The sequence below is a fragment of the Cnephaeus nilssonii genome, assembly GCF_951640355.1.
Source record: "Cnephaeus nilssonii genome assembly, chromosome: 18".
NCBI classification, from domain to species: Eukaryota; Metazoa; Chordata; class Mammalia; order Chiroptera; family Vespertilionidae; genus Cnephaeus; species Cnephaeus nilssonii.
This window is the reverse complement of record NC_137089.1, coordinates 55,703,381-55,728,625: the sequence shown is the minus strand read 5'-3', so window position 1 is coordinate 55,728,625 and position 25,245 is coordinate 55,703,381. Positions and strand designations below refer to the sequence as shown.

The window sequence follows — 25,245 nt, the reverse complement described above, 5'->3', positions numbered from 1 at the left end:
TTCCTGTGGCCACTTGGCTGCAAGCCCACCGGGCAACAGCACCTCCTGCTGTGGCCAGAGTCCAGCCGCAACCCAGGCCCGCGGAAGATGGAGAAATGGAGTGAGGAACCAACAGCAGTGATAACTTTTTTTTTTAAATATATTTTATTGATTTTTTACAGAGAGGAAGAGAGGGATAGAGAGTTAGAAACATCGATGAGAGAGAAACATCAATCAGCTGCCTCTTGCACACCCCCCACTGGGAATGTGCCCGCAACCAAGGTAGATGCCCTTGACCGGAATCAAACCCGGGACCCTTGAGTCCGCAGGCCGACGCTCTATCCACTGAGCCAAACTGGCTTTGGCGTGCAGTGACAACTTTTAAAAACCTAACTCTCCTAATGATATATTTGTAAACCGAACAGATCCCTGATGGAACCAACACATCATGCATCTAATTTCAGCATTCACCATCTTCATTCACAGCCTGGGAAATAAATATTGACTTTCCTGATTTTTTAAATTCCCAATAGTGCTTGACATTAATTACCTTAAAGGAATAAATTATTTTTCTAACATTTGGAAGTCACTGTTAAAACACTGTTATTTTCTTCTATTGAAACTATTATAAAACATATCCGTCTGAGTGACTGAGCCTCTGATTCCCATAAGTATGTGCCTTCCCTGCTTGTCCCCCGCCCCCCACTCATTTCTTCCTCCACGTGGCAACAGAATCACCGCTGGCCAGGTGGGCACCATGTGGCTGACGTGTGTCTGCCCTGCAGACTCCAGCCTTCCCGTCGCGCTGGCCAAAGGGCCCGACAGGCAGCTTTGACTCGTCCCAAGCCCTTCTCCAGCAGCCCGGCTAGTAAGGAAGGTGGACCTTCCTTCTCTGACTCGTGTCTCCTCAGTTGGTTTAGGACTTGGGTGGTGAGGAGAAGGAGTTACTGAGCAACCGCCTTAGTGACCAAGTATATTAGGAAGCTTTTATTTCCCACATGATTTGTGACCATAAAACAGCGACTAGGAAAAGTCCCTGAAAGGCCACAGCCAAAGACATGATTAAAGAAAAGGTAACACTCGGCCCAAGGGGGAGGGGGGACTTATTTTCAGTTTAGACCCAAACTGAAAGTTACTCTTCTGGTCAAAAGGAGCAAAATACAGTTAGTGACCTGACCCCACCCCGCCCTCCCTGCCGCCCCAGGGGCAGGTCACAGAGGCTCAGCCAGGACTGAGGCCAGAGGGCTCAGGGCTCCAAGAGCATAGGAGCGGAGCCTTGTCCACACTTAGCAGTAAGGACTAGAGAAAGCAGCCTTCCTGGAAATGCCATTGGCAGAGATTCTGTTGGTGGGAAAATTCAAACAAGGCGAAAATAGCAAAGGGTTTGTACAAGGAGTTGCAAGAGGGGGGAGCAGCTCAAAACCCACGGAGAGGCTCAGCGGAACCTGCACGTAGGAGGCAGGGCGCCCAAGCACAGAGCAGGACAGGCCGCCCCTGAGGCACTTTGCAAAGAACCCAGTGGTCGCTGGAGAAACTGGAAATTAAATTAAAACCTCGCCGCGTTATTATGCATCCAATGTCATTAGGATCAAGTGACTCAGGTACACGTCCCTTCCCATCTGCGCCTCAGCCTGTCTCCTGTGCTCTGCTGGTGCCCAGCCCGGGGTCGGAGGGGCTCCTCGGTCAGGAAGGGTCCCCCGGGAAGGCCTCTGCCCACACCGCAGCCCAGGTGCTGAGCTCGGGGCGCTCCCTTTGGGGCCTGGTCCTGCTCCGTGGGCTTCAGGTCACCGTCGCTGAGGTGGCTGCCGAGTGGAGTGACCGTGGCTAAGCCATCCCTCCTTCTCAGAGCAAAGGAGTGAAGGCCTGACCTACCACACTGAGAGAAAGTGACCCGAAACGTGGGAGATTTGTTGGAACCCATTTGTGAGGTTCTGGTGGTTTAAGATGGTTAGAAAACAAATGTTACCGTATTTCAGTCACACTGTGAAGTGTGATTCTGACATCCTGAGAGTCTTTCTTTCCCTCATTCCCCATATTCAGACATTCCAAATAACCTTGATCGAGCCTCTACATTCCTGTCTCTCTATCTTTCCCTAAAGGGCCTGAGCCCACGGGTACTGTCCTTTGGATGTGAAACAATCCAGCGAGCGGCTGCCCCCGGTTTTTCTCATAGCTCTCAGGAAACTTCCTAAATCCAGATCTGAGTCTTTCTTTCTCAAGCTGTAACATTTCCAGGTGTTCCCAATGGACGGCGGGATAAACTCCCAACTCCAGGGACGCGGTTCTGAAAGTGTGATCCCAAGAGCAGCCTAATTTTGTAAAAACTGTACAAATTCTTGCCCTCCTCCACCCCGACCTGCAGAACCCAGATCTCGGCGATGGGCGCGGGGGCTCTGGGCTCAGCGCTTCTGTGCGAGAGCGCTGCTGCCGGGACCAGCCGCGCCGGCCAGGCCGCCCTCTGCCTGAGCTTTGTCACTGCCAAAGGCCACCGGGCCTCCAGGGCCTGGCCACTCCCCAAGCCCTGTAACTCCTTCTGCAAGGAGCGGGATGTGTGTCCCCCCACCGCGCAGCATCCAGCTCAAGCATCGCCTTCGCTGCAGAACTAGGGCGGCCCTGACTCCCCGACCTCGTCATCCCTTCCTCTGTGCCGTCGCGTGTAACGTGCGTGCTGCACGGTCTATGCCTCTCACACGGGAAGACGGGCCCGCGGGCAGAGTCTGCCTCCAGTGTGTCCACTAAAATGCCGGGTCACAGAGGCTCCTTGCGTGTGGAGAAGGGAGGACCCGTCTCACTTGGCGGCTGAGCAGACAAGCCTGCCCCTCCCGGGCTTCTCTTTTGTCACTCCTTCCTTTGAACTGGAGACGGAGCCCCCTCTCCTTCCCGTTCACTGAGGTCACGGGCTGGAGAGGGGAAGCATGACGCGGTGAGGGGTGCCCAGCTGGGTCCCCCAGGCCCCAGTCAGCGGGGGGCGCCTTTCTCCCTCACACACACCCAAAGAACGACAGTCTCCACAAAAACCCACATTTTAACAATGTTCTCTAATCACATATTTCCTTCCCGTCTTAATTTATGAGAAGAGTTGAAAAAGCATAAGTACTTGGTAATATTGAACATGAAGGGATTTTCTTCGGTAGAGATAATAACATCAGTCTCTCCTTGGCCGTGGAATATTTGACTTTTCCTTTCCTTATTCATAAACAAACACGTGAGGGCACGTCCAGTCCTGGCTCCTCCCTGCCGCCCGGATGGGGAGGACGTGGTGGCGGGAGCACATTCTGCTCACACGGCCTGCAGGCACAGTGACAAGCTGCCCAGCTTGCAGGTCACCCGCTGCCACTTTCTAACTGGACCCGGAGGCGCTGTTTTCTGTGGAGCTGAAACTACCTGAAACTGGAAACACAAATCTTTGGACAATTCTGACCTGGAAGTCCGGTCTGGGGTCAGCCCCTCACTTCCCATAATCCGCTAAGCAAACAGCCGCGGTCCTCCTGTCAAACGCACTTCGGGTCAGAGATGCGGAGGAGCGCAGCGAAGGCCGAGAGGACGGTGCAGGGAGGGGCGGGACCGGCCAGGTGAGAGTTTCCCGGCACAGCTGCCCTGGGAAGAGCTGCGGAGAGCGGTCATGTCCACAACTAGCAGGGGACTGAGGACTGCAGGGCCGAGTGTCCAGGGCCACGGCCAGGGGCGGCGCTAGAGCACTCCGAGCGTGGCCGCTCCGGGGACTCACCCCGCCTGGTCCTTGCCGTCCTCCTCTGGGCGCCCGCACGCGCCTCACAGGGCGCTAACACGCCCTCTTCACATGGACGGTGACTCCCTCTTGTGCAGCCGAGCTTCCAGGGCTCTGTGGAGCGGCTGCCCTGGGACTGGACGGAGAAGGCCCAGCAGGGTCCGTGCTGCCCGCCCAGAGCGCCCAGTCCAGGAGAGCAAGTGGCGTGTGTGTCGGTGGCCGTTGGGTCCGGGGCGCTCCCTTCGGGGCCTGGTCCTGCTCCGTGGCTTCAGGTCACGCGTCGCTGAGGTGGCTGCCGAGTGGAGTGACCGTGGCTAAGCCATCCCTCCTTCTCAGAGCAAAGGAGTGAAGGCCTGACCTACCACACTGAGAGAAAGTGATCCGAAACGTGGGAGATTTGTTGGAACCCATTTGTGAGGTTCTGGTGGTTTAAGACTTGGCTTAGAGCAAAAGGCTCTTGTAACTGGCCTGTCCTCCTGCTAAATGTGGGTTAGAGGACAAAATTACCTGGATTACTTACCAGTCGGCAGCGAGAGAGCAGACGGAAGAGGTAAAGAACAGAGACAGGGTGGGGAGGCAATAGAATCGCTTGTTTTTGAGGTGCCCAGGTTCCTCACAGCTGCTCACACATCCACACACATGCCCTGCGTCACCCTTGTCATCAGGGGGCTCGGGCCTCTCTTTCTTGCATGTAAAACAGCCTGTCATTCCCATCAGTCAGAAGTGACACAGATCTGCTCTGGGGACTAACAAACGCTCAGAGCTCAGCTGCTTAAAGCGCCAGGTTTCCTTCCCACTCCCTTCAATGCCCACCGTGAGGCATCACCCCCTCCCAGGCCCAGATGCGAGGGCAGGGGAACATTCTCCTGCCGTGCGGAGAGCATCCTGGGAGGTCCTGTGGAGCAACCTGAACAAGAGCAGGACACACGTGCACACCCACCCCGGCTTTCCCTGCTGCACGCACCAATGTCACACTTTCTCACTCCCCTCGTGTCAAAGGCAATGAACGCCGCGTGACTAAGTCTGCATCTGCCCACAACTGCCCCAGCATCTACCCCCTGGAATAAGAAACCCGGTGTGACGGTTTTTTAATTGAATTTACTGGGGTGACGTTAAGGAAATTATGTAGGTTTCAGGTGTACAATTCCATACACAGCGTCTGTATGTTGTACTGTGTTCTCCACCCCAAGTGAGCTCTCCGTCCGCCGCCATTTACCCCTTTACCCTCCACCCCACTTCCCTCCGGTGACGGCCGCCCCGCTGTCCGAGTCTGGGTGCCGCTGCTGCTGCTGCACCCCCACCTTCCCGGCGCTGAGCCCCCGCCGGGGCCTGTTGACTCCGTTGCCGCCTCCCACGTCCAGTCTGGAGCCACCTGTAGACGCTCGTCTCTCCCGTAGTCTCCCGCCCGGAGACCCCATCGGCGGGGGACCTCCTCACCCCGCGCCCAGGGTTTCCGCCGGCGCCGACGACCCGTCCCCAGAGCGCCTGTCCCGCGCCGGCTGCGGGGCGGGGGCGGGGGACGAGGGCCCGGCGGCCGGAACCTGAGACCCAGCCGACTCCGCCCCCGGCCCTGCGTCACGAGGGGCGGGCCTTGCGTCCAGGGGGCGGGGCCAGAGGGCGGCTCGCGCAGACCACGCCCCGCGCCGAGGCCCCGCCTCCCGGCCGGAAAGGGGCGGGCGCACCGCTGAGGGTCCGAGTTTCTCACTCTTGGCGGGACCCGCCGCCCGCCGCCCGCCGCCCGCCGCCCGCCGCCCGCCTCTGCGAGGCCTCTCGCCCCCGGCGGACGCGCCATGGTGGGCCGCTTGCCGGGCGCCGCGGCAGAGGGACTGCCCGGCTGAGCTGCGGGCGACACCGAGCTGCCGGGCCCTGCGGCGGGCGGGCGGGCGGGCGCGAGGACCCTGGTCTGGGCGTCCGGCCCCGCGGCCTCGGAGCTGCCGGCTGAGCGCACGGCCCGGGGGCGACCCGGGGGCGGCGTGGCCGCGGTGGGGCGCGCGCGCTGCGGCCGGGGCCTGGCGCTGGGCTGCGCGCTGGCGGCGCTGGGCCTGGCCTCGCTGGCGCTGGCCCGCCGCGCGCTGCGGCACCTGCTGCGCTGGGCCGAGGGCCTGCCGCCGCCGCTGGGCCCGCTGCTCTTCGCGCTGGGCTTCGTGGCGGTGTCCTTCCCCTGCGCCTGGGGCTACCTGGCGCTCAGCGTGGCCGCCGGCTACCTGTACGGCTTCGCGCCGGGCCTGGCGCTGGTGGCGGCGGGCGCGCTGCTCGGCACCGGCCTGGCGCACGTGGTCTGCCGGCGGCTGCTGGCGGCGCGCGTGGCTGCCCGGGTGCGAGGCAGCGAGCGGCTCAGTGCCGTCGTGCGCGTGGTGCAGGGCGCCGGCGGCCTCAAGGTGGTGGCGCTGGCCCGGCTGACGCCCATCCCGTTCGGGCTGCAGAACGCGGTGTTCTCGGTGAGTGGCGCTGCCGGCCTGCGCTCCGCGTCGGGTCCCGGCGGGGAGGGCGCCCGTGGGGTCAGTGCCCGGCAGAGGACAGCGGCAGGTGCCAGGACTCCTTGGGAGCTCACAGTGAAGCCGATCGGTCAGGCCCAGCGGGAGGTCTGGCGGCGGAGGAGTGCCCCCTTTTCGCGTGGTTTTAGTCAAAACCGAACTTGCCGCTCTGAGTGCAGATGGATGGAAATGTCCATTTGTCACCTTCTCTGGGCGCGCAGTGCCAGCCAGGGAGCCAGGGCCGCACCCCAGCCTTCTCTGCCGCCTGCGCCCTGGGACTCCGGTGTGCGATGGGGGCCGAGCTGCAGACCCACATTTCCTCACTGAAGAGGCCTTTGCGCCCGTAACTTGCTGGGACGCAGTGTAAAGAGGTCAAGTCCTCCTGCTGATCTTTCTCAGAAGGAACTTCGCTCTGAAATCACAGGTCCCGGTGCCCAGCGCGCATGCTCTTCGCGCGCCTCCAGACCTGGCCTGGGCGCTGCCGTTGACCTGTCTGTGGCTCTGCGCCCGCGGAGGGCAGAGCCTGCGGCCCCTCACGCGCACGGTGCCTGGGACACATCACCGGCCACCGGCCCTGCCCCACGTGGGGGCCGCCGCGGTGGGACTGGTTCACAGGCCCCAGTGAAGTGACCCGCAGAGTCCGCAGGGGCGTGGGCACTCGGCCCTTCCCGGCTTAACCTGGCGGCAGGGACGGCATTCGAAGCCACCGGCGGGCCTGCGTGTTCTGTGAGTGGTTCTGACAGTCTTGTTTAGAAAAGGAGTCATTTTTAGTCTGTAAACTTGTGTATTAAGAATAATTCTAAACAGCTTAACTTTGTGACAAAATTAATGTTTTCTTTGGAAATCCTTTTGCAAATCTTGTGTTTTCTCTCACAGCAAAGGCAGTGGCTGTAGACAGGCAGAGGCCTGGTGGGGGCGGTAGCGGGAGGGCTCAGGCCTCGCAGAGCAAGTGAGCTAGGACTGCGCGAGGTGGGGACTAAGGAGCCGGGCTGCGCCGTGAGTCTGCGTCCTTCCCCACTGTCATGGTGAGCTGTGCACCTTTTCTGTCCCGGCGGTGCCTGCCATCCGGGTCCTTCTGTGCGCCGCTCGCCCTCCCAGCAGGCCCTGCAGAGGGTGCCCCTGGGGCCCACAGCCTGTCTGACAGGGGCGCAGGGCTGTGCTGAGGCTCTGACCTGCTGCTTGTCCTTTCTGTGGGTCAGGTGCTTATTTGTGAAATGGGGAGAGCAGAGGTACCTGTTCCATAGGATTGCTGAGAAGATCACATCAGGTAAATACATGCCCCTCTTGGCCGTGGTTACCATCCTGCTGTTACCCAAGGTCACCAGGTAGTAAATGAATGATAGAGTCAAACTTTGCACTGCAGTCCGCTGATAGGATCGCAGCCGGCTCTGCTTCCTCACTGTGTCTTCAGTCCCTAGTGTAGGTCTGTGTGCACAATAAGGAATAGGGACGTAGTACGTGTTTATTAATTTAACAGGTGTTTTTTTAAAATGCCTCTTTAAGATATTAAGTAAGCGAGTAAGAAGTTGTACTTGGTACATGGCTGCATGGCCTCCCACTGCTGCTCTCCTCCATATTTCTCTTGTTTTCTTCTTCCCTTCCTGTATTTTACTTATTTATTAAATATGTTTTTATTTATCGATTTGAGAGAGAGAGGAGTTACGTATAGTTATTCTTCTGAGCTGTACTTTCTGTTGTAACGTGTGTAACACCTGCGGCATAGCTGTGATAAAATATAGTTGGCTTATTATTTACTACTAGAGGCCTGGTGCATGAAAATGCATGCACTGGAGGGGGGTCTCAGCCTGGCCTGCTCCTTCTCACAGTCCTGGAGCCCTCAGGGGGTGTCCTCCTCCTGGGGAGCGGGCCTAAGCCACAGTCTGGACTCCTCTGTGGGAGGCGACTGGGCTGATCAGGGAAGGCGCCACCCCAATCATCCCACTGCTGCTGCTGCCACTGCCAGCCTCAGGGGCTGCAAGACCTGAGCCCTGGGCCTCGCAGCTGCCTGAGCCCATGGCTGCCTGAGCCTCAGGCCTCCCAGCCACCGGGGCTCACGGCTGCCATGAGCCTCAGGCCTCCCAGCCACCGGGGCTCACGGCTGCCTGAACCCACAGCGGCCTGAGCCCACGGCTGCCGTCAGCCCAGCACCACGCAGCTCCGGGCCTCACCTGTGCTCACAACCTCCTCCTGTCTGGTCATGACCCGTCACGGAGTCCTGGTCTAATTTGCATATTACCTCTATATAGAGAGACTTCCTTCTCTCCATCCCATGAATTCCAAAATGAGAATGTTGACACCCAGAGATTTTTTAAAATTTAATAAGTACTTACAGTTCACTTACTAAGTGAAAGCCCCGTTCATCCACCTGGCACGTTATTTAATGCTCACATCCACCCTAACCCGCAACAGCTGAAGCACGGGAGGCGTGGGGTGGGAAGTGACCAGCCCAGCACATGCCAGTACGTGGAGAGGCGTGGACTCCCCAGGCCTGCGGGTCCGAGAAGAACTGCGTTTCTCAGGGACCTGGTTCCTGGGCTTACAACTCGCAGACCTCTCTAGCCTGTTGTGTCGTAGTAACATGCACATGCATGTCTTACTACCCTTTCTCGGTTGAAAAAAGCAGGCGTCTTTTTAAAATTTACTTAACAGGTTTTTGTTCTGTCTACAAAATAAGTTCATTGTAAAAAACTTTGAAAAGTACAAATTATCTTTCCTTGAAGAAGAAAACAGTCACGAACAGTTTAGTGTGTTTCTCTAGTCCCCGCTTTTCCTCTGTCACATGGTGAGTGAATGCAGCCGATGGTTTCTGTGGCCTTTTTCTGAACGGATGGGCACTTGTTAAGGAATCTACAAAGTGACTCCCAGTGACCACCGGGCGGGTGTTTCCTGTCTTTATGTCTTTATCTCTGCGTAGGGTGGGGCCTTGTGTGTAGAAGGCATTTGATAAAGTTTTGTTGAATGAGCAAAAATTATAAACCTACAGTTTGCCATACTTTATAAAGAAGATCTTTTTAACTATTCAGAGAAACTTCATTACATTTAGACTCTGGACTGATTCTTCGCATTCTGATATTTTGTAACTTAAATATTTATTTTAGAGATAACTTACAAAACATACAATGTTTTATTACTAGCTGCAGTATAAGATTTATTTTGCCATATTTTCTTATGTACTTGACGAGTTTATTTCAAAGAAAGTTCTCCTTTCCAGTGAGTGCTCCAAACTAACAGGAGCCTTCCTCAAACTTGGCCCCATTCACGGTCATTGTTAACTAGACGCCCCGTGTCACCCCAAGGCCCGACCTGTGTCACCTAGTGTCCTGCCGTGCTTCCCAGGGTCCCCAGCCTGTGCCTGGAAACAACCCCAATGGCTCGCCAGTGTCCAGGACAGCCCTGCTTGCCCGCCTGTGTCCCCCTGCCCCCTCCCATCGTCCTCCTCCCAACTGCCTCCTCGCACCTGCCCCCTCCCACCTGCCCCCTCCCACCTGCCCCCTCCCACCTGCCCCCTCCCACCTGCCCCGTCCCACCTGCCCCCTCCCACCTGCCCCGTCCCACCTGCCCCCTCCCACCTGCCCCGTCCCACCTGCCCCCTCCCACCTGCCCCCTCCCACCTGCCCCGTCCCACCTGCCCCGTCCCACCTGCCCCCTCCCACCTGCCCTGTCCCACCTGCCCCCTCCCACCTGCCCCGTCCCACCTGCCCCGTCCCACCTGCCCCCTCCCACCTGCCCCCTCCCACCTGCCCCGTCCCACCTGCCCCCTCCCACCTGCCCCGTCCCACCTGCCCCCTCCCACCTGCCCTGTCCCACCTGCCCCGTCCCACCTGCCCCCTCCCACCTGCCCCGTCCCACCTGCCCCCTCCCACCTGCCCCCTCCCACCTGCCCCCTCCCACCTGCCCCGTCCCACCTGCCCCCTCCCACCTGCCCCGTCCCACCTGCCCCCTCCCACCTGCCCCGTCCCACCTGCCCCCTCCCACCTGCCCCCTCCCACCTGCCCCCTCCCACCTGCCCCCTCCCACCTGCCTGCCAGCCCAGATGCAGCTTGCAGAGTTGTCCCTGTGCCTCCTCCCCAGGCTGCCCCTGCCCTGTCTCTGCAGCCGGGTTGGTCCTGCCCTCTGATGCTCTGCACCAGTGTTGCCTCTGCCTGGCCTCGGGGACGGGCTGTGTTCTGATCCAGGCAGGTAGCTGTGTCTGCCTGGCTGTCTCTGTGGGCGCCACCAAGACCTCGGGGTGCAGATGTGAGTCTGCCGTTGTGGGGTTGTGAGTGACCTTCCACACCAGCAGAGCTGCCGCTGGGGATCACCTGTGAGCAGGGGACGCAGCTCGCCGCAAGCAGGAGTGGAGGAAGGGGAGCGCCGCTCACTGTTGGTGCCAGGTCTCGCGAGCAACGGTGGTGGGGACACGGAACCGTTATTCTCAGGAGGGGTCCTCAAACTGCGGCCGCCTAGGACATTTACCCGGCCCGCGGGTGTTTTAGCCGCCGCTGCCTGTCCTGCTTAGCAGCCGACTCATCCCGGGCCGCAGTGCGCGTGTGTGGGATGTGGGCCGCCCTCTCGCCTCCCCTCCTTCTCTGAGGGACAGTGCACTGGCCCCGTTTAAAAAGTTTGAGGACCCCTGTTCAGCATTCATGGCAGTAGCAACTACATGAAATGCTTAGAAATAAGTGAATAACATGCATGATGTATATAAATAAAACTAAACTTTAGTAAGATGTGAAAATTCTGAGAAATTACAGAAACATTTTGGATAAGTGCTAAATATTCTGGAGGTTTCAGCTCTATCCAGTTTAATTTATAAATATACCTTAATCCTATATAAAATTGATTAATTTTTTTTGAATGACAGAGGAGTCCTAAAATTTATCTGTAAGACTAATTATGGCAATTTTCCAAAGGAGAGAAATGAAGGGTTTGAAGGATGGCAAGTTCTTTATCTGATGGTCTTTACAACACAAGATTTAGGATATCAGTGGGCCACATTAGCGCTCCAAATGGCTCCTTTTACATACAGTTACTTCCTTCCTAATAAAGTCAACATCACAAGTCTCTACAGAAGTTAATTCCACAAGTAATGCTAGGAAGATTGGCTATGGGGGGAGGGCAGGAACAGGCTGTTCCCTCTCCTTTATATTCTCACATTAAAGCCAAATAAATTCTAGAAGGAATAAGAGGCCGGCGGGGCAGTTGGCCCTGCGTGGGAGGCCGGCGGGGCAGTTGGCCCTGCGTGGGAGGCCGCGGGGGCAGTTCTCTCCGGCTGCAGACAGCTCCCAGCTTGGCTACAGAGGATCCGCCTCCGGCAGGTCTCCGGCTCTGCTCCCCGGCTGCGCTCCTGGCCCGGCCTCCCCGGAGCCGCTGCTGGGGGGCGGCGGGGCGGCTGTCAGCGGGAGGAAACCCAGGAGCAGCCCTCGCTCTGCACAGGGCGTCCTGCGAGGTTTGGTGGAGTTGGGCTCTGCCTCCGCTCCTGGTTAGTGCAGACACCTGCTCGTCGCCGTTGAGTGTTGGTTCAGAGTGGCGGACGAAGAAGCACAGGGTCCCGTCCACGGGGAACAGCGGCCCACGAGGCCGCGGCCGCCCCGGAAGCCTGACCGCACGAGGCCGTCTCTGCCTTGGCGGACTGCCGGTCGCGAGCTAGGCACCTGCTAGATATCGTTCCAACCCCTCTGACCCCCACAGCAGCCTTGTAGGGAGGTGGTTTATCTTCATTTCACACACCGAGAGGCTGACGGAGGCTCAGAGACAGGGTGGCCGAAGGCTGCTGGGGCCTCTGGCTCCAGAGCCGGGACGGCCGCCAACGTGCTGGTGAAGGTGTGACCGAGGAGGCGTTACAGAGCGGCCACGGCCCTGTTTCTGTGCGTGGAAGAAGGACAGAGTCGCACATGTTACCTTTCAGGGTAGAAAAATCGAACATTGAACCATTTTCAACTTTATTTTATTCTTAATCCGTTCTGCATGTGTTCCCTTTATAATCATTTTTAAAACTCAGCTCCCTCTGCTCCCAGGGAAATCCACAGCCAGACTGTGCACAGTCCGCGTGAGGGCGAGGTGTCCGGTGGTGCGTCACCCTGCCCTTTCCTTGGTCTTGCAGATGACCGAGCTCCCCTTACCCAGCTACCTGCTGGCGTCCTCGGCGGGGCTGCTGCCCACCCAGCTCCTGAACTCCTACCTGGGCACCACTCTGCGGACCATGGAAGACGTCATTGCCGAGCAGACTGTGAGCGGATATGTGGTGTTTTGTTTACAGGTGAGTTTAAGGCCAAGGGCTGTCTTTTTCCCTCTTGTAACACATTGCTGATTTAAACCTAACAGATTTCATCGAAAATCATTTCAGAAGATTTTTGCTTTTTATGTATTTTCTTGTTCTTTCAATCATACGTAATATTTTGACAACATTTACATTTTAATTGTGTGGATTTAAGGAAGTGTATGGAACTGAATTGAAGATTATCTTAAACAAAAAGCAATGACAAAAACAGGGTCTTTCTTTGGTGATTATTTTCACAGTCACCACTAAACCAAATACTCTATTGAGTTAGTGTGAACTGTTAATACTCTGTTTTGGAAAATCATTTTAGTGAGATTTGGTGGGGTTGGCTTTTTATCTTAGTTACTTTATCTTCAAATTATTGAACTCTTCTGTTTCTTAGAATATTATATTGGTAATATTTTTTTTTTCTGGTATAATTTGATGTAGAGCAAACATTTTTTAGAAAGTATTGCTTTCTAAAAAGTAAATATTTCTGCTACAAATCTAAATAAGATTTGTATAATGGATTATTATCATGCACTTTGTAATATAGGTTGGGGAACAGGTAATACCATATACTAGGTGTACCAGTTAATAATGCGGACTTTTTCAATAGATGGAGTTACACATATGTTTTATATATATATATATATGCGATTTGATATGTATGCTATTTTGTTGTATTGACAAACAAAACTTCAAAACTTCATATGTCAAATTTGCTGAAGGTGTTATGCTTAAAAATGTCGAATTTTGTGCCAAAAAAAAAAAAAGAGCATTTGTGGGAAGTTTTAATTCATTACTTTATTTTGAAGAAAAAGTTATCATATACTTCGGGAATCTTATGGTGAACATGCTCCATCTCAAGATACTTGTGAACGCTGGTTTAAACGCTTTAAAAGTGATAATTTCAATGTGAAAGACAAAGAATGTCCAGGTCAACCGAAAAAGTTTGAAGACCAACAATTACAAGCATTACTGGATGAAGATGAGTGTCAAGCTCAAAAACAACTTGCAGAAAGATTAAACGATGCTCAGCAAACAATTTCCGATGGTTTACAAGCAATGGGAATGATTTTAAAGGAAGAAAATAGGTGCCACATCAACTGAACGAAAGACAAATGGAAAACCAAAAAGTCATCAGTAAAATGTGAAAGAAAGTCTTTTCTGCATCGCATTGTGACTGGCGATGAAAAGTGGACTTACTTTGAGAATCCCAAATGCACAAAATCATGGGTTGATCCAGGTCAATCATCAACATCGACTGCAAGGCCAAATCGCTTTGGAAAGAAGACAATGCTCTGCGTTTGGTGGGATCAGGAAGGTGTGGTGTGTTATGAGCTTCTAAAACCAGGTGGAACCATTAATACTGATCGCTACTGACAACAAATAATCAATTTGAACCATGCTTTGATCGTAAAGTGACCAGAATGGGCCAGAAGACACGGCAAAGTAATTTTGCTTCATGATGACGCACCAGCACACACTTCAAAACCAGTTAAAGACACGTGAAAAGATCTTGCCTGGGAAGTATTAACCCACCCGCTGTATTCACCAGACCTTGTTCCTTCAGATGACCATGTGTTCCGATCGATGGCACACGCACTTTCTGAGCAGCACTTCAAAACTTACGAAGTGGAAAATTGGGTCTCTGAATGGTTTGCCTCAAAACGAGAAAAGTTCTGTTGGGACGGTATCCACAAATTACCTGAAAGATGGGGGAAATGTGTAGCTAGTGATGGACATTACTTTGAATAAAGCACCTTTGATGTTTCTCTCAAAATTATCATGTGTTTTTTAATTACAAAATCTGCCATTATTAACCAGTACACCTAGTAAGAGGTTGATAAAAGAGAAAAGTTCTGTATGTAGGCTCATTAATTTAGTGCATTTAAATTGCATACAGGAAGAGTTAGTTTATTTCTTTAGTTATGATACATTTTATTCCTGAGATTTACCAAAATAGAAAGTCATCATAAATTTTGACGATCTAGTTAAGGTGGTGATGGTGAGGTGACAGCTGTCCTTGATTGAGTGCTTCACTTGCCATATAGTTGAGCCCATGTAACTCCTACCAGAGCCCCGGAGGTTTGTATTTTTACTATTTCAAGCCCACCTTGCACATACCCTTCACGGTGCTCCCTCAGTGAGGGTGCGTTGCTGGCATGGAACTAACACGGCAGAAATATTTACACCACGGGAATGGCAGGTGCTCCAAATCAAGGTTCCCACCTCCGACCCCCAAGAGCTAGTTTGTCACCCACAGCAGCTGGCATCTGTCCACGGTGACAGCGGCAGGCAGGCCGCTGAGCTGAGGCTGCGTAGGGGCCGGCCACGCTCATGACCAGGGACAGTGGTCGGCTGACAGGTAGTGCTAGCGAGACGGTGACTGCGTGACTGGTCAGCACTTGTTAGTTTTGATTCCTGCCGTTATTGACATGTGGTGTCAGGTCACACATGCTCTGTCAGCGGTGCTGTTGTCAGGGTTTGGAGGTGCCGTGTACTGTAGGGGCGACGCGCCTGTGCACACGAGCAGTGAGCAGTCGGCCTGTGCGCTGCACAGGCGGCGTGTCAGCCGAAGGGCTCAGCAAGAAAACTTGCCCATGATTTTGCTGTTTGGGGGGGTCAGGCATTTTTATTTTATCATTTGCCTTCAGAACTGTATATTTTTTAGATAAACTGAATCTAGGTTTAGAGTTATTATAGTTGGCTTATTTTTATGAATGCAAGTCACATTAAGCTTTCTATGCATTCTGTCTGTGGAATCATTTGTTTAGAATCATCCTGAGGCCCTAGAAGATTCTGGTGGACTCTGCATTCTCAACATTTTTTCAGTATCTTCTCCAGTTTCCTGAAAATGGGTGATCCATTTGAAACCTCTTTTCCTCTATGTTATGTGTGAATAGTTAGAACTCCTCGAACTCATGTCTTTCCCAAGATTCTCAGCGTGTTGTGTGCATCTCGGCACCCCCCCCTGCAGTCCTGTGTGGGGACGGGACATGTGTGCAGTGGTCAGTGGTCAGTGGAGTGTCTGCAAGTGCAGGATCTTCTTTTCCCACCATGTCTCACCCCCACGGGAGCTGGCAGACTTACCTTAGGGTACAAATGGGGGGAGCAAATCTTCCTTAACTAGGCATTTACGGAAACCACCACCACAAGAAGGGACGGCTCCTCACTCGGACCGTCCACGTTACTTCCCGCGGAGTCTGTTCCCGGGAGGACCGGGCTCAGCCTGCAGATGTGGGATGTGAGCGGGAAGAGCCGTCATCGGAGGGGCGCCCACGAGAAGAGGAGTGGCTCCGCGGGGCCCAGCGGGGCCCGGGGCCTCCCCAGCTGCTGGGGACGGCACAATCTGCGTCAGGGTTAGAGCTGCCGGCAGGGCCCAGGGGCCACGGAGTTGAACCGTGGCACGTGGTGCTCGGACCCGGCCAGCTAGTCCGTGTTGGAAACAGGCTGGGACCCACGGCCTCTCCAGTCCCTCGTGTGTCTCCCCATATCTGTGCGGCCACAGCCAGAGCCCCCGGAGGAGCCCGAGTCTCATCTTCACACCTGCGCCTGGGGGTCGTGGGCCCGGCAGACGGGGGCTGGTGTCAGCCGCTCCTCGGCGCCTGAACGTCTCCCCTCCTCCCCCTTTTCCACGGCTCTTCCCCACTCACAGGAGCATCGGGTCCTCAAACGGAACCCGTTTCCGCCTGAGAACGTGCTTGCCTCTGGTTTGCCCGTGCCTCCTGTGATGGTGAGCGTCCTCTGCTGGCAAGGGGCCCTCCCACCTGTGCTTGGGCTTCTGTTTAATAGGAAACCTTGTACAACACGCGTGTTTCACACGTCACGGCTTAGCCGAGTGGAGAGTCGGTACACACCGCAGGTCCCGGGTCTGGAAGGACATCTGGGGGGACGCCCGTGGGGACGGAGCCAGAGGTTTGCCTCTGGGTCTGAGCCTCCGTCCTGTGGCCTTGTCACGGGCCCCCGAAGCCACACACCACCTCGTCTCCGTCAGACTGCACACGGGGGCCCTGCCTCCCTGAGCACCTCGATTCCTCACGGCTTTTCCGCTGGCCTGGCCCATTCCCTACGATGTTTTCCTCCCCACCCCCAAGTCAGTGCTTCTCAAAGCGGTAGCTGAGGTTCCTCGTCTCCCTCAGAAAACTGTTCTGGGCACAACCGTTGCTGGGGGAGGGGGGGCTGCTGTGAGGGGGTGAGGGCCCTGGGCTGTCACTGGGGGGGCTGCTGTGAGGGGGTGAGGGCCCTGGGCTGGCATCACCCGAGCAGCGGGCGGGCCTGGCTGTCCGTGACACCTCCTCTCGACTCCCTTTGACCGGCATTTCCACCATCGTCAGAGTTCCTTTGGTTTTCTTCCCAAGGACACACATTTCGCATTCGTGGTCTGTGTAATCTTGAAGCTTACTGGCATTTCATTTCTCAAGCGGTGGCTCATGGGCCGCGTTGGACCGCACCAGGCATTTCATCTGCAGGTGGTGGTGCTGCTCAGCGGCCGGGCCCCTGTGGGCGTCGCCAGGTGGGCAGAGAGGAGCCAGCCAGGCCGTCACGCAGTTCAGCCCGCACTCCCTCGCTGCCACATCTCAGCCCTCGGGGAAGCTTGTTAGTTAAAGGGACGGGCTTGGCATGACGTCGCATGTGGGCTGGAGGGGCGCGTTCCTGCGTGTGCTTCCCTGGCGCCAAGTCCTGGTGGCCTGTACATGTCGGCCCCGCTCCCAGCAGACTGCCGGGGAGAGTGGGTGACGGGTGAACCGCTTCCAGCCCTTCCCTGCGTGTCAGAGGCGTCCTGAGCCGGTCCTGTGGGCGCTCTCCCCGTCCTCCGTGCGAGGTGCTCACGGCCTGCTCTCTCTGATTCCCAGGTTGTCGTCAGCGTCGGCCTCATGTTCTACGTGGTCCATCGAGCACAAGGGGAGCTGAAGGCGGCGCTGGTCGCCTGTGAGGTGGAGCTGGAAGCTCCGCTGGTGAGCGGTGGGCAGCCGGACGGCGGCGGCGACGTCGTGTGACCCCCCTAAGCGGGGCCCCCTGAGCACATGCTTGTCAGGAGCCTGGTGCTGTCCGGGTGTCGTCCCCCGCCCGGGCAGAGCCAGGCCGAAGGTCATGGCACAAACAGAAGGACTGGTTTCAACGGCTCTGCTTCTCCACGGCCAGTGGCCGGGTCGGGCTGCACGGTGACCCGTCACCCCGCGGAGCCTTCGGTCTGCGCTTTTGTGGCGTCTTCTCTCCGGGACTGAGCAGGAAGGACCCAGCGTGTGCTGGTCGGCCCTGTTTACGAAGCCCGGGAGCGGTCTGCGTCTGTCCTCCCAGGGCAGTCAGCGGCGCCGTTCTCCGTGTGCCTGCCCTTCGCTCCGGCGACTTTTCAGAAAGGGGGAGCGGAGGCGGTTTGTTTGGTTTTGTGTGAGCGGGGCCACCTGCTTCCCTGTCTCTTCGTGGTTAGAGGCAGACGCTGACTCTGGGCTGACGGTGTCCCGCCGGCAGCGCGGGGTCCCCGTCGAGGCTGAAGTGCTCTTACCACCCCGGGCGGCGCCAGAGCCAGAGGCTGACGGGTCAGCGCCGACCGGGGTCGCTGTGCGCTCCCACTCTCTGAGGCTCCTCCTCCAAGGCCGTGGCGCGCAGTTTACCCAACCATTTCATTAAACACTTCCTTTTTATAGTCATCCTTAGGGTTTGAAATAAAAATGTTTTCCCTTTAAAATGGTGGGCTTGCCGTCATTGAAGATGTCACTCAGGTGGCCTTACTGAATCAAAACGCCTTTTTTAAAAACAAGCTTTAAACCATGTGTGTGATTCCACTGTGGTTGTCATTGTCTGCAGCTTTAAGACCGTAAATACGAGGTGAAGGTAGCCCAGCTGTGTGCCATGGCCTGCTGCCGAGCAGGCTTGCTGCCTGCTTCCCCGTGGCTTCTCTCTGATCAGACTCAGGGCCCTGAACTGTGGACGGTGCTGTGAGCCCCGCGGTGCCGCGCCCGAGCTCCCTGGGCTCAGGGCCCGTGCCCTCACGCACCGCCTGACCTCTGTAGTTCAGTTTGTGAATTTAAAGAGTCGGTGTGTGGTTTCTTTTCCTTTTTACAACCAAGATTATAGATGGGATCCAGGTTTTCCGGTTCGCATCTCGGTTTGGCAGGAAGATTCCAACCCGGAGACTCCCACCTGCCTGGCCACTGGCTGGAGCCTGTGCCTGGCTTGCCCCCGGGGGAAGCGTCTTCAGAAGCAGAGTCGTCCTGTCCTGCGCTGAGCGTGCTCAGTGGTAAGTTCTCTGTGCGAGGGCAGGCGCGGCGTTCTTCCTTCCTCCCAGCACCTCGCGCTCTCGCCTGCAAGGAACGGGGCTCGGCATCTGCCCGGGGCCTCAGCGCAGCCCGCGGGCCTGCAGCACGCGGGCAGCCTCCACATCGTCTGTCGATAGAGAAAATGCGTAGATTGGAATATTCTTATTCTTTTTTGAATCCTAATTACTTGTTTAGTTCTCTGTTTTGTTTGTTTTTAGTGATTTTACAATGAGCAATACACTTGGTCCATGTCTAACTTGACTTTCCTTGTGCTCCTCGTCGGTTGGTTTGCTGAAGGAACCATTCATTGAAGGTCAATTCTCTCACACTTTGTGCACTTGCTGTATTTTGAAGTGCATTTATTTACTTAGCATCTTGTAACTTGAATAATTTCCCCAAACATAAGCCTTTTGGTAGTTCGTAACCAGCTCTTCCAACTGTTGCTTAGCACCTCAAATAAACATGTCAAGGTAAACAAGAAGTGATTTTTCTGTATGCTGCCAATCATTTTATATAATAAATCACCCATTTTTACTTAAGATTGTGTGCATTTGCTGTTTCTAAGACTCTAGCATGAAGCCACCCTTCCTTTCTCTGCCTCCCCAGCCCCAGGGGACAGCGCCACGCCTGGTGCCCTGGGCGCAGGCCACCCTGCTCCCCCTGGGGCAGCACCACGCTGCCACAGGGTTTCTCATGTTGACTAAGTCCTGTCTCTGGTCATTGAGAATCCTGTATAATAAAGAGGGAATATGCAAATTGACTGTCACTCTGCCACAAAGATGGAGGCGCCCACAGCGGAGGCGGGGTTTCCATAACACAAGATGGCTGCACCCACAGCAAAGGCCAAGTTCCCGTAACGAGCCTTAACGAGCAATCAGCAGGGACCTGAGGCTGCGCGCCCCCTCCACCCCTGTGGGGCTTGACAGGGGACCTCAGGCCGCAAACCACACCCTGGTGCAAGGCTGGGGACTTCAGGCTGTGCCCCCCACCCGGCAGGGCTTGATCGGGGACCTCAGGCCATGCCCTCTGCTCCGGTACCAGGCCGGGGGACCTCAGGCTGCTCCCCCACCTGGCATGGCTTGACAGGGGACCTCAAGGTGCGCGACCCCCCTCCCCTCGGTGCTGGGCCGGGAGACCTCAGGCTGCTCCCCCAGTGCCAGACTGGGGGACCTCAGGCCATGCCCCTTGCCCAGTGGGGCTTGACGGGGGACCTCAGGCTGCAACCCCGCCCAGCAGGGCTTGACAAGGGTCTGGATCTAGCCCAATGCGGGGAGCGGCCGGGTCTGGGTCTCGCGCGATTTTGAGGCGCACGTGGGTGGGCGGGGACTTGACTCTGGGTCCCACAGCACACCCCAGACTCTGACAGGAGGAAGGTTTTCATATACATTTTACTAATTTTCTTTCATCTCTAACACTTCTATTATAGAGAAAGGGCAAATAGCAATATTAAAGTATTTCCTCTAATTAATCCCCTTTTAATGTGCATGAATTTCATGCACCGGGCCACGAGTATATTTATAAAATAAAATGTTTTAGACTTCTCACCTGTTTAAGTGCAGTTAAAAGTTGCTTTATGAATATTTTAAAAAGCACCCAATAGAGGAGATCCAAGATGGTGGCGTAGGTAAACATCTAAACTGCTGCCGTGCACAACAATTTCAAAACTACAACAATTTCAAAACTACAACAAAACGTCTATCACCCAGAACCACGGGAAAGCTGGCTGAGTGGAAGTTCTACAACTAGAAGAAAAGAGGAAAGAGCATTCAGGGCACAAGCGCTGAAAAGCTGAGATACAGAAGCGCGCGCGATCCAGGCTGGCAGCGGATCCCAGCTGGCGGCGGGCGTTGCTTTCTTCAACCCGAAGAGAGACAAGCTCCTGATTTCTCTGAAATCCAGTTTCTGGGGAGACACGAGGGACCCAAACTACTATGGGGAGAAGCTGGACTGTCTGTCATCGGGTCAGAAAGTGAGGGTGGCTTGCTTGCAAAGTTGCGCATAAGAATAATTGTTTGCTGGGCTGGGGTGCGAGACACGGGGATGTGGTCAGAGAGGCAGAGACGGCTCACTGCCAGCCATTGCTGTTTGCCACGCCCTAGCCTAGTGACGCCCTGAGACTCCACCCCGCACAACCTACAAGCCCACCCAAGCTCCAAGCAGTGGCTTTTTCATATGAATGGCCTTTTCTGTTGCAGCTTAACCTAGCAAACTTGCAACCCGGAGCAGACAGCTTCAAAGCCTCCAAGCTCCAAGCAGGGAGGAGAGGACTGTGGTTCTCGCTGTAGCTCCTGCAGGGTGGCCTCAGACAGTAGCTGAACTGCACCCCATTGGAGATCCAGAAACCAGTGTACCTAGTGGTCAGTGTGAGTCACCAGATTTCAACTCCTCACATCCATAAGTGACACATTTGGGAGGCGGACTCAGCACCAAAGCCCCACTGAAACAAGGCCTGCACCATAAGCGTGTCTCCAGTGCAGCAGTTCTTCCATTATAGACACAGCAGGTCCTCACAGCCAATTGGCCTGGAGGTCAATTCCTCCCAGTGTACTAACAGCAATCAAGGCTTAACTACACCAAGACTTTGCACTCAGCCCACAAAGGGGTGTACCAAGAGCGTCCACCTCGGGTGATTGGGGAAGCTGAACTACTGGCCCCTATAGGTCACCTACCACACAAAGCCACTCAACCAACACAGGGAGGCAGCCAAAATGCGGAGACACAGAAGCATGTCACGAATGGGAGAGATGGAGGAAAGTAAACTACTGGATGACACGGAGTTCAAAACCACATTTATAATGTTACTCAAGAATCTTCTAAAAACCGCTGAGAAACTTGAAGAGACCTTCAAGGACCTTAATGAGAATGCCAAAAAAAAAAAAGGAAAAGGACCAGTCAGAAATTAAGCATACACTGTCTGAAATAAAGAATATACAGAAACTCAACTGTAGATCAACATACCCCAAGCATCAAACCAAAGATCTGGAATATGAGGAAGCAAAAAACACCCAACCAGAGAGGCGGAAAGAAATAAGAATCCAAAAGTGTGAGGATAGTGTAAGGAGCCTCTGGGATGGCTTTAAGCGTACCAACATCCGGATTTTTGGGGTGCCAGAAGAGAGAGAGCAAGATACTAAAAACCTATTTGAAGAAATAATGACAGAAAACTTCCCCTACCTGGTTAAAGAAATAGACTTACAAGTTCAGGAAGCGCACAGAACCCCAAACAAGAGGAATCCAAAGAGGACCACACCAAGACACATCATAATTAAAATGCCAAGAGCAAAAGACAAAGAGAGACTATTAAAAGCAGCAAGAGGAAAACAGTTAGTTACCTACAAGGGAGTACCCATATGACTGTCAGCTGATTTCTCAACAGAAACTATGCAGGCCAGAAGGGAATGGCAAGAAATATTCAAAGTGATGAACAGCAAGAACCTACAACCAAGATTACTCTACCCAGCAAAGCTATCATTCAGAATTGAAGGTCAGATAAAGAGCTTCACAGACAAGAAAAAGCTAAAGGAGTTCATCACCACCAAACCAGGATCACATGAAATGCTGAAGGGTATTCTTTAAGAAGAGGAAGAAGAGGAAAAAGGTAAAGGTAAAAATTATGAACAACAAAAAGACATCAAATACATACCTACCAACAAGTGAATCTAAAAATCAAGTGAATAAAAAAATTTGAAGAACAGAATAGACTGGTGAATATAATAGAATCAGGGAAATAGAAAGGGAGTGGACTGACAATTCTCAGGGGGAAGGGGGTGTGAGGGGTGCGGGAAGAAATTGGACAAAAATCTTACACCTATGGATGAAGACAGTGGCGGGGGGTAAGGGCATGGGGTGGGGTGGGGAATCAGGTGGAGGGAAGCTATGGGGGAAAAAAAAGAGGAACATCTGTGATAATCTGAACAATAAAGATTTATTAAGAAAAAAAACACAACTCCAAGGCAGGGGAAAAAAAAGCACACAATATACCTAGTATATAACTGATGACCAATAAGTTCTAATTTTAATTCTCTGGGCCTTCTCATGAGGGTACCACACGTTCTGGTTTATTGTCACTCGTTTTGCTTTGGTTTGTGTCTCTGTCATTGGGTGTGGTTGGAGTTTGTGTTCAGAGGTGATTGAGTTCTCAGAGCTGTCACCCCGTCCTGCCTCTCTGACTACCTGTACCCCTCTCTGCAATGACCATCCCCTGAGGGTCCATGTGTCCATCAGAGATGCCACTGTATCACTGGCGCTGCTTTGGTTAGACGTTGTTGATTTTTGTAAACTATTTAGGACATACTTTTTTTTCATAAATATATTTTTATTGATTTCAGAGAGGGAGAGGAGATAGAAACATTGATGAGAATCATTGATCTCTGCCTCCTGCACGCCCCCTACTGGGAATTGAGCCTGCAACCTGGGCATGTGCCCTGACCTTCAGTCCGCAGGCCAGCGCTCTATCCACTGAGCCACACCAGCGAGGGCAGGACATACTCTTTTTAAAGGTTATTTCTAAGCTGGAAGTCTCTCCCTGGAGGAGTCACCTGCCCACAGACATTTAAATCAAGTTCAATCACTTCACATATTGGCCATAAACTGCCGACTTGCCCCACAACTGAGTTGTGACTTGGTACGTCTGAATTGCAAATAGTTTGAATTGCTGCAAACTGACTTCTAAGGTAGGTGAGATTAAAAGCAGGTAATTCTAGCCCAGCCCGTGTGGCTCACTGGTTGAGCATTGACCTATGAACCAGGAGGTCACGGTTCAATTTCCGGTCAGGGCACGTGCCCAGGTGCAGGCTCCATCCCCAGTGGGGGGCGTGCAGGAGGCAGCTGATCAGTGATTCTCATCTATGTTTCTATCTCTCCCCCCTCCCTTTCTCTCTGAAATCAATAAAATATATTTTTAAAAATAAAACATAATTCTAAAGATGAATCAATAAAGGCTCTGGCTAACTGGAATTCCAGGCCACGCATGTCCCTGAGAAAGGCAAAGTTTCCCTTCGCGCCTCCTCTCTGCCCTCTCTGAGGTAGTGGGTGAGAGACAGCCGGGGAGGACGGAAGATACTTCTGGAAACAAGCATGTGGACAGCAGCCCTGGAGGCCGGGTCACAGCAGAGGCTCTGGCCGTCGCTCTTACTCGTCAGTCTGTTTGTCCAGTGCAGCACCTGGTCCGTGGAGTGCGAGCCCTCAGCGTGGCCCTCCCACACACCCGTGAGCCCTCAGCGTGGCCCTCCTCCCACACACACCCGTGAGCCCTCAGCGTGGCCCTCCTCCCACACACACCCGTGAGCCCTCAGCGTGGCCCTCCTCCCACACACACCCGTGAGCCCTCAGCGTGGCCCTCCTCCCACACACCCGTGAGCCTTCAGCGTGGCCCTCCCACACACACCAGTGAGCCCTCAGCGTGGCCCTCCCACACACCCGTGAGCCCTGGGCGTGGCCCTCCTCTCACACACCCGTGAGCCCTGGGTGTGGCCCTCCCACACACCCGAGAGCCCTGGGCGTGGCCCTCATCCCACACACCCGTGAGCCCTCAGCGTGGCCCTCCCACAACCCGAGAGCCCTGGGCGTGGCCCTCCTCTCACACAACCGTGAGCCCTGGGCGTGGCCCTCTTCCCACACACCCATGAGCCCTCAGCGTGGCCCTCCTCCCACACCCACCCGTGAGCCCTGGACGTGGCCCTCCCACACACACCCGTGAGCCCTCAGCTTGGCCCTCCTCCCACACACCCGTGAGCCCTCAGCGTGGCCCTCCTCCCACACACACCCGTGAGCCCTCAGCGTGGCCCTCCTCCCACACACCCGTGAGCCCTCAGTGTGGCCCTCCTCCCACACACACCCGTGAGCCCTGGGCGTGGCCCTCCCACACACACCCGTGAGCCCTGGGCGTGGCCCTCCTCCCACACACACCCGTGAGCCCTGGGCGTGGCCCTCCTCCCACACACCCGTGAGCCCTCAGCGTGGCCCTCCCACACACACCCGTGAGCCCTGGGCGTGGCCCTCCCACACACACCCGTGAGCCCTGGGCGTGGCCCTCCTCCCACACACACCCGTGAGCCCTGGGCGTGGCCCTCCTCCCACACACCCGTGAGCCCTCAGCGTGGCCCTCCCACACACACCCATGAGCCCTCAGCGTGGCCCTCCCACACACACCCATGAGCCCTGGGCGTGGCCCTCCTCCCACACACCCGTGAGCCCTCAGCGTGGCCCTCCCACACACACCCGTGAGCCCTGGGCGTGGCCCTCCTCCCACACACCCGTGAGCCCTCAGCGTGGCCCTCCCACACACACCCGTGAGCCCTGGGCGTGGCCCTCCTCCCACACACCCGTGAGCCCTGGGCGTGGCCCTCCTCCCACACACACCCGTGAGCCCTCAGCGTGGCCCTCCTCCCACACACCCGTGAGCCCTCAGCGTGGCCCTCCTCCCACACACACCCGTGAGCCCTCAGCGTGGCCCTCCTCCCACACACCCGTGAGCCCTCGGCGTGGCCCTCCTCCCACACACACCCGTGAGCCCTCAGCGTGGCCCTCCTCCCACACACACCCGTGAGCCCTGGGCATGGCCCT

At 55.3% G+C, this 25,245-nt stretch overlaps 1 protein-coding gene across 1 annotated transcript; it reads left to right on the top strand.

Moving 5' to 3' along the window:
- Positions 1-2,357: 2,357 nt before the first annotated feature.
- On the top strand, positions 2,358-19,253 carry TMEM64 (transmembrane protein 64; the record flags this gene model as incomplete). Its single annotated transcript, XM_079796616.1, has 5 exons — positions 2,358-2,528; positions 3,805-3,865; positions 5,546-6,144; positions 12,263-12,418; positions 17,278-19,253. 5 exons carry the CDS (start codon positions 2,358-2,360, stop codon positions 17,419-17,421), a joined length of 1,131 nt encoding a protein of 376 aa, XP_079652742.1. The 3' UTR covers positions 17,422-19,253.
- Positions 19,254-25,245: the final 5,992 nt, after the last annotated feature.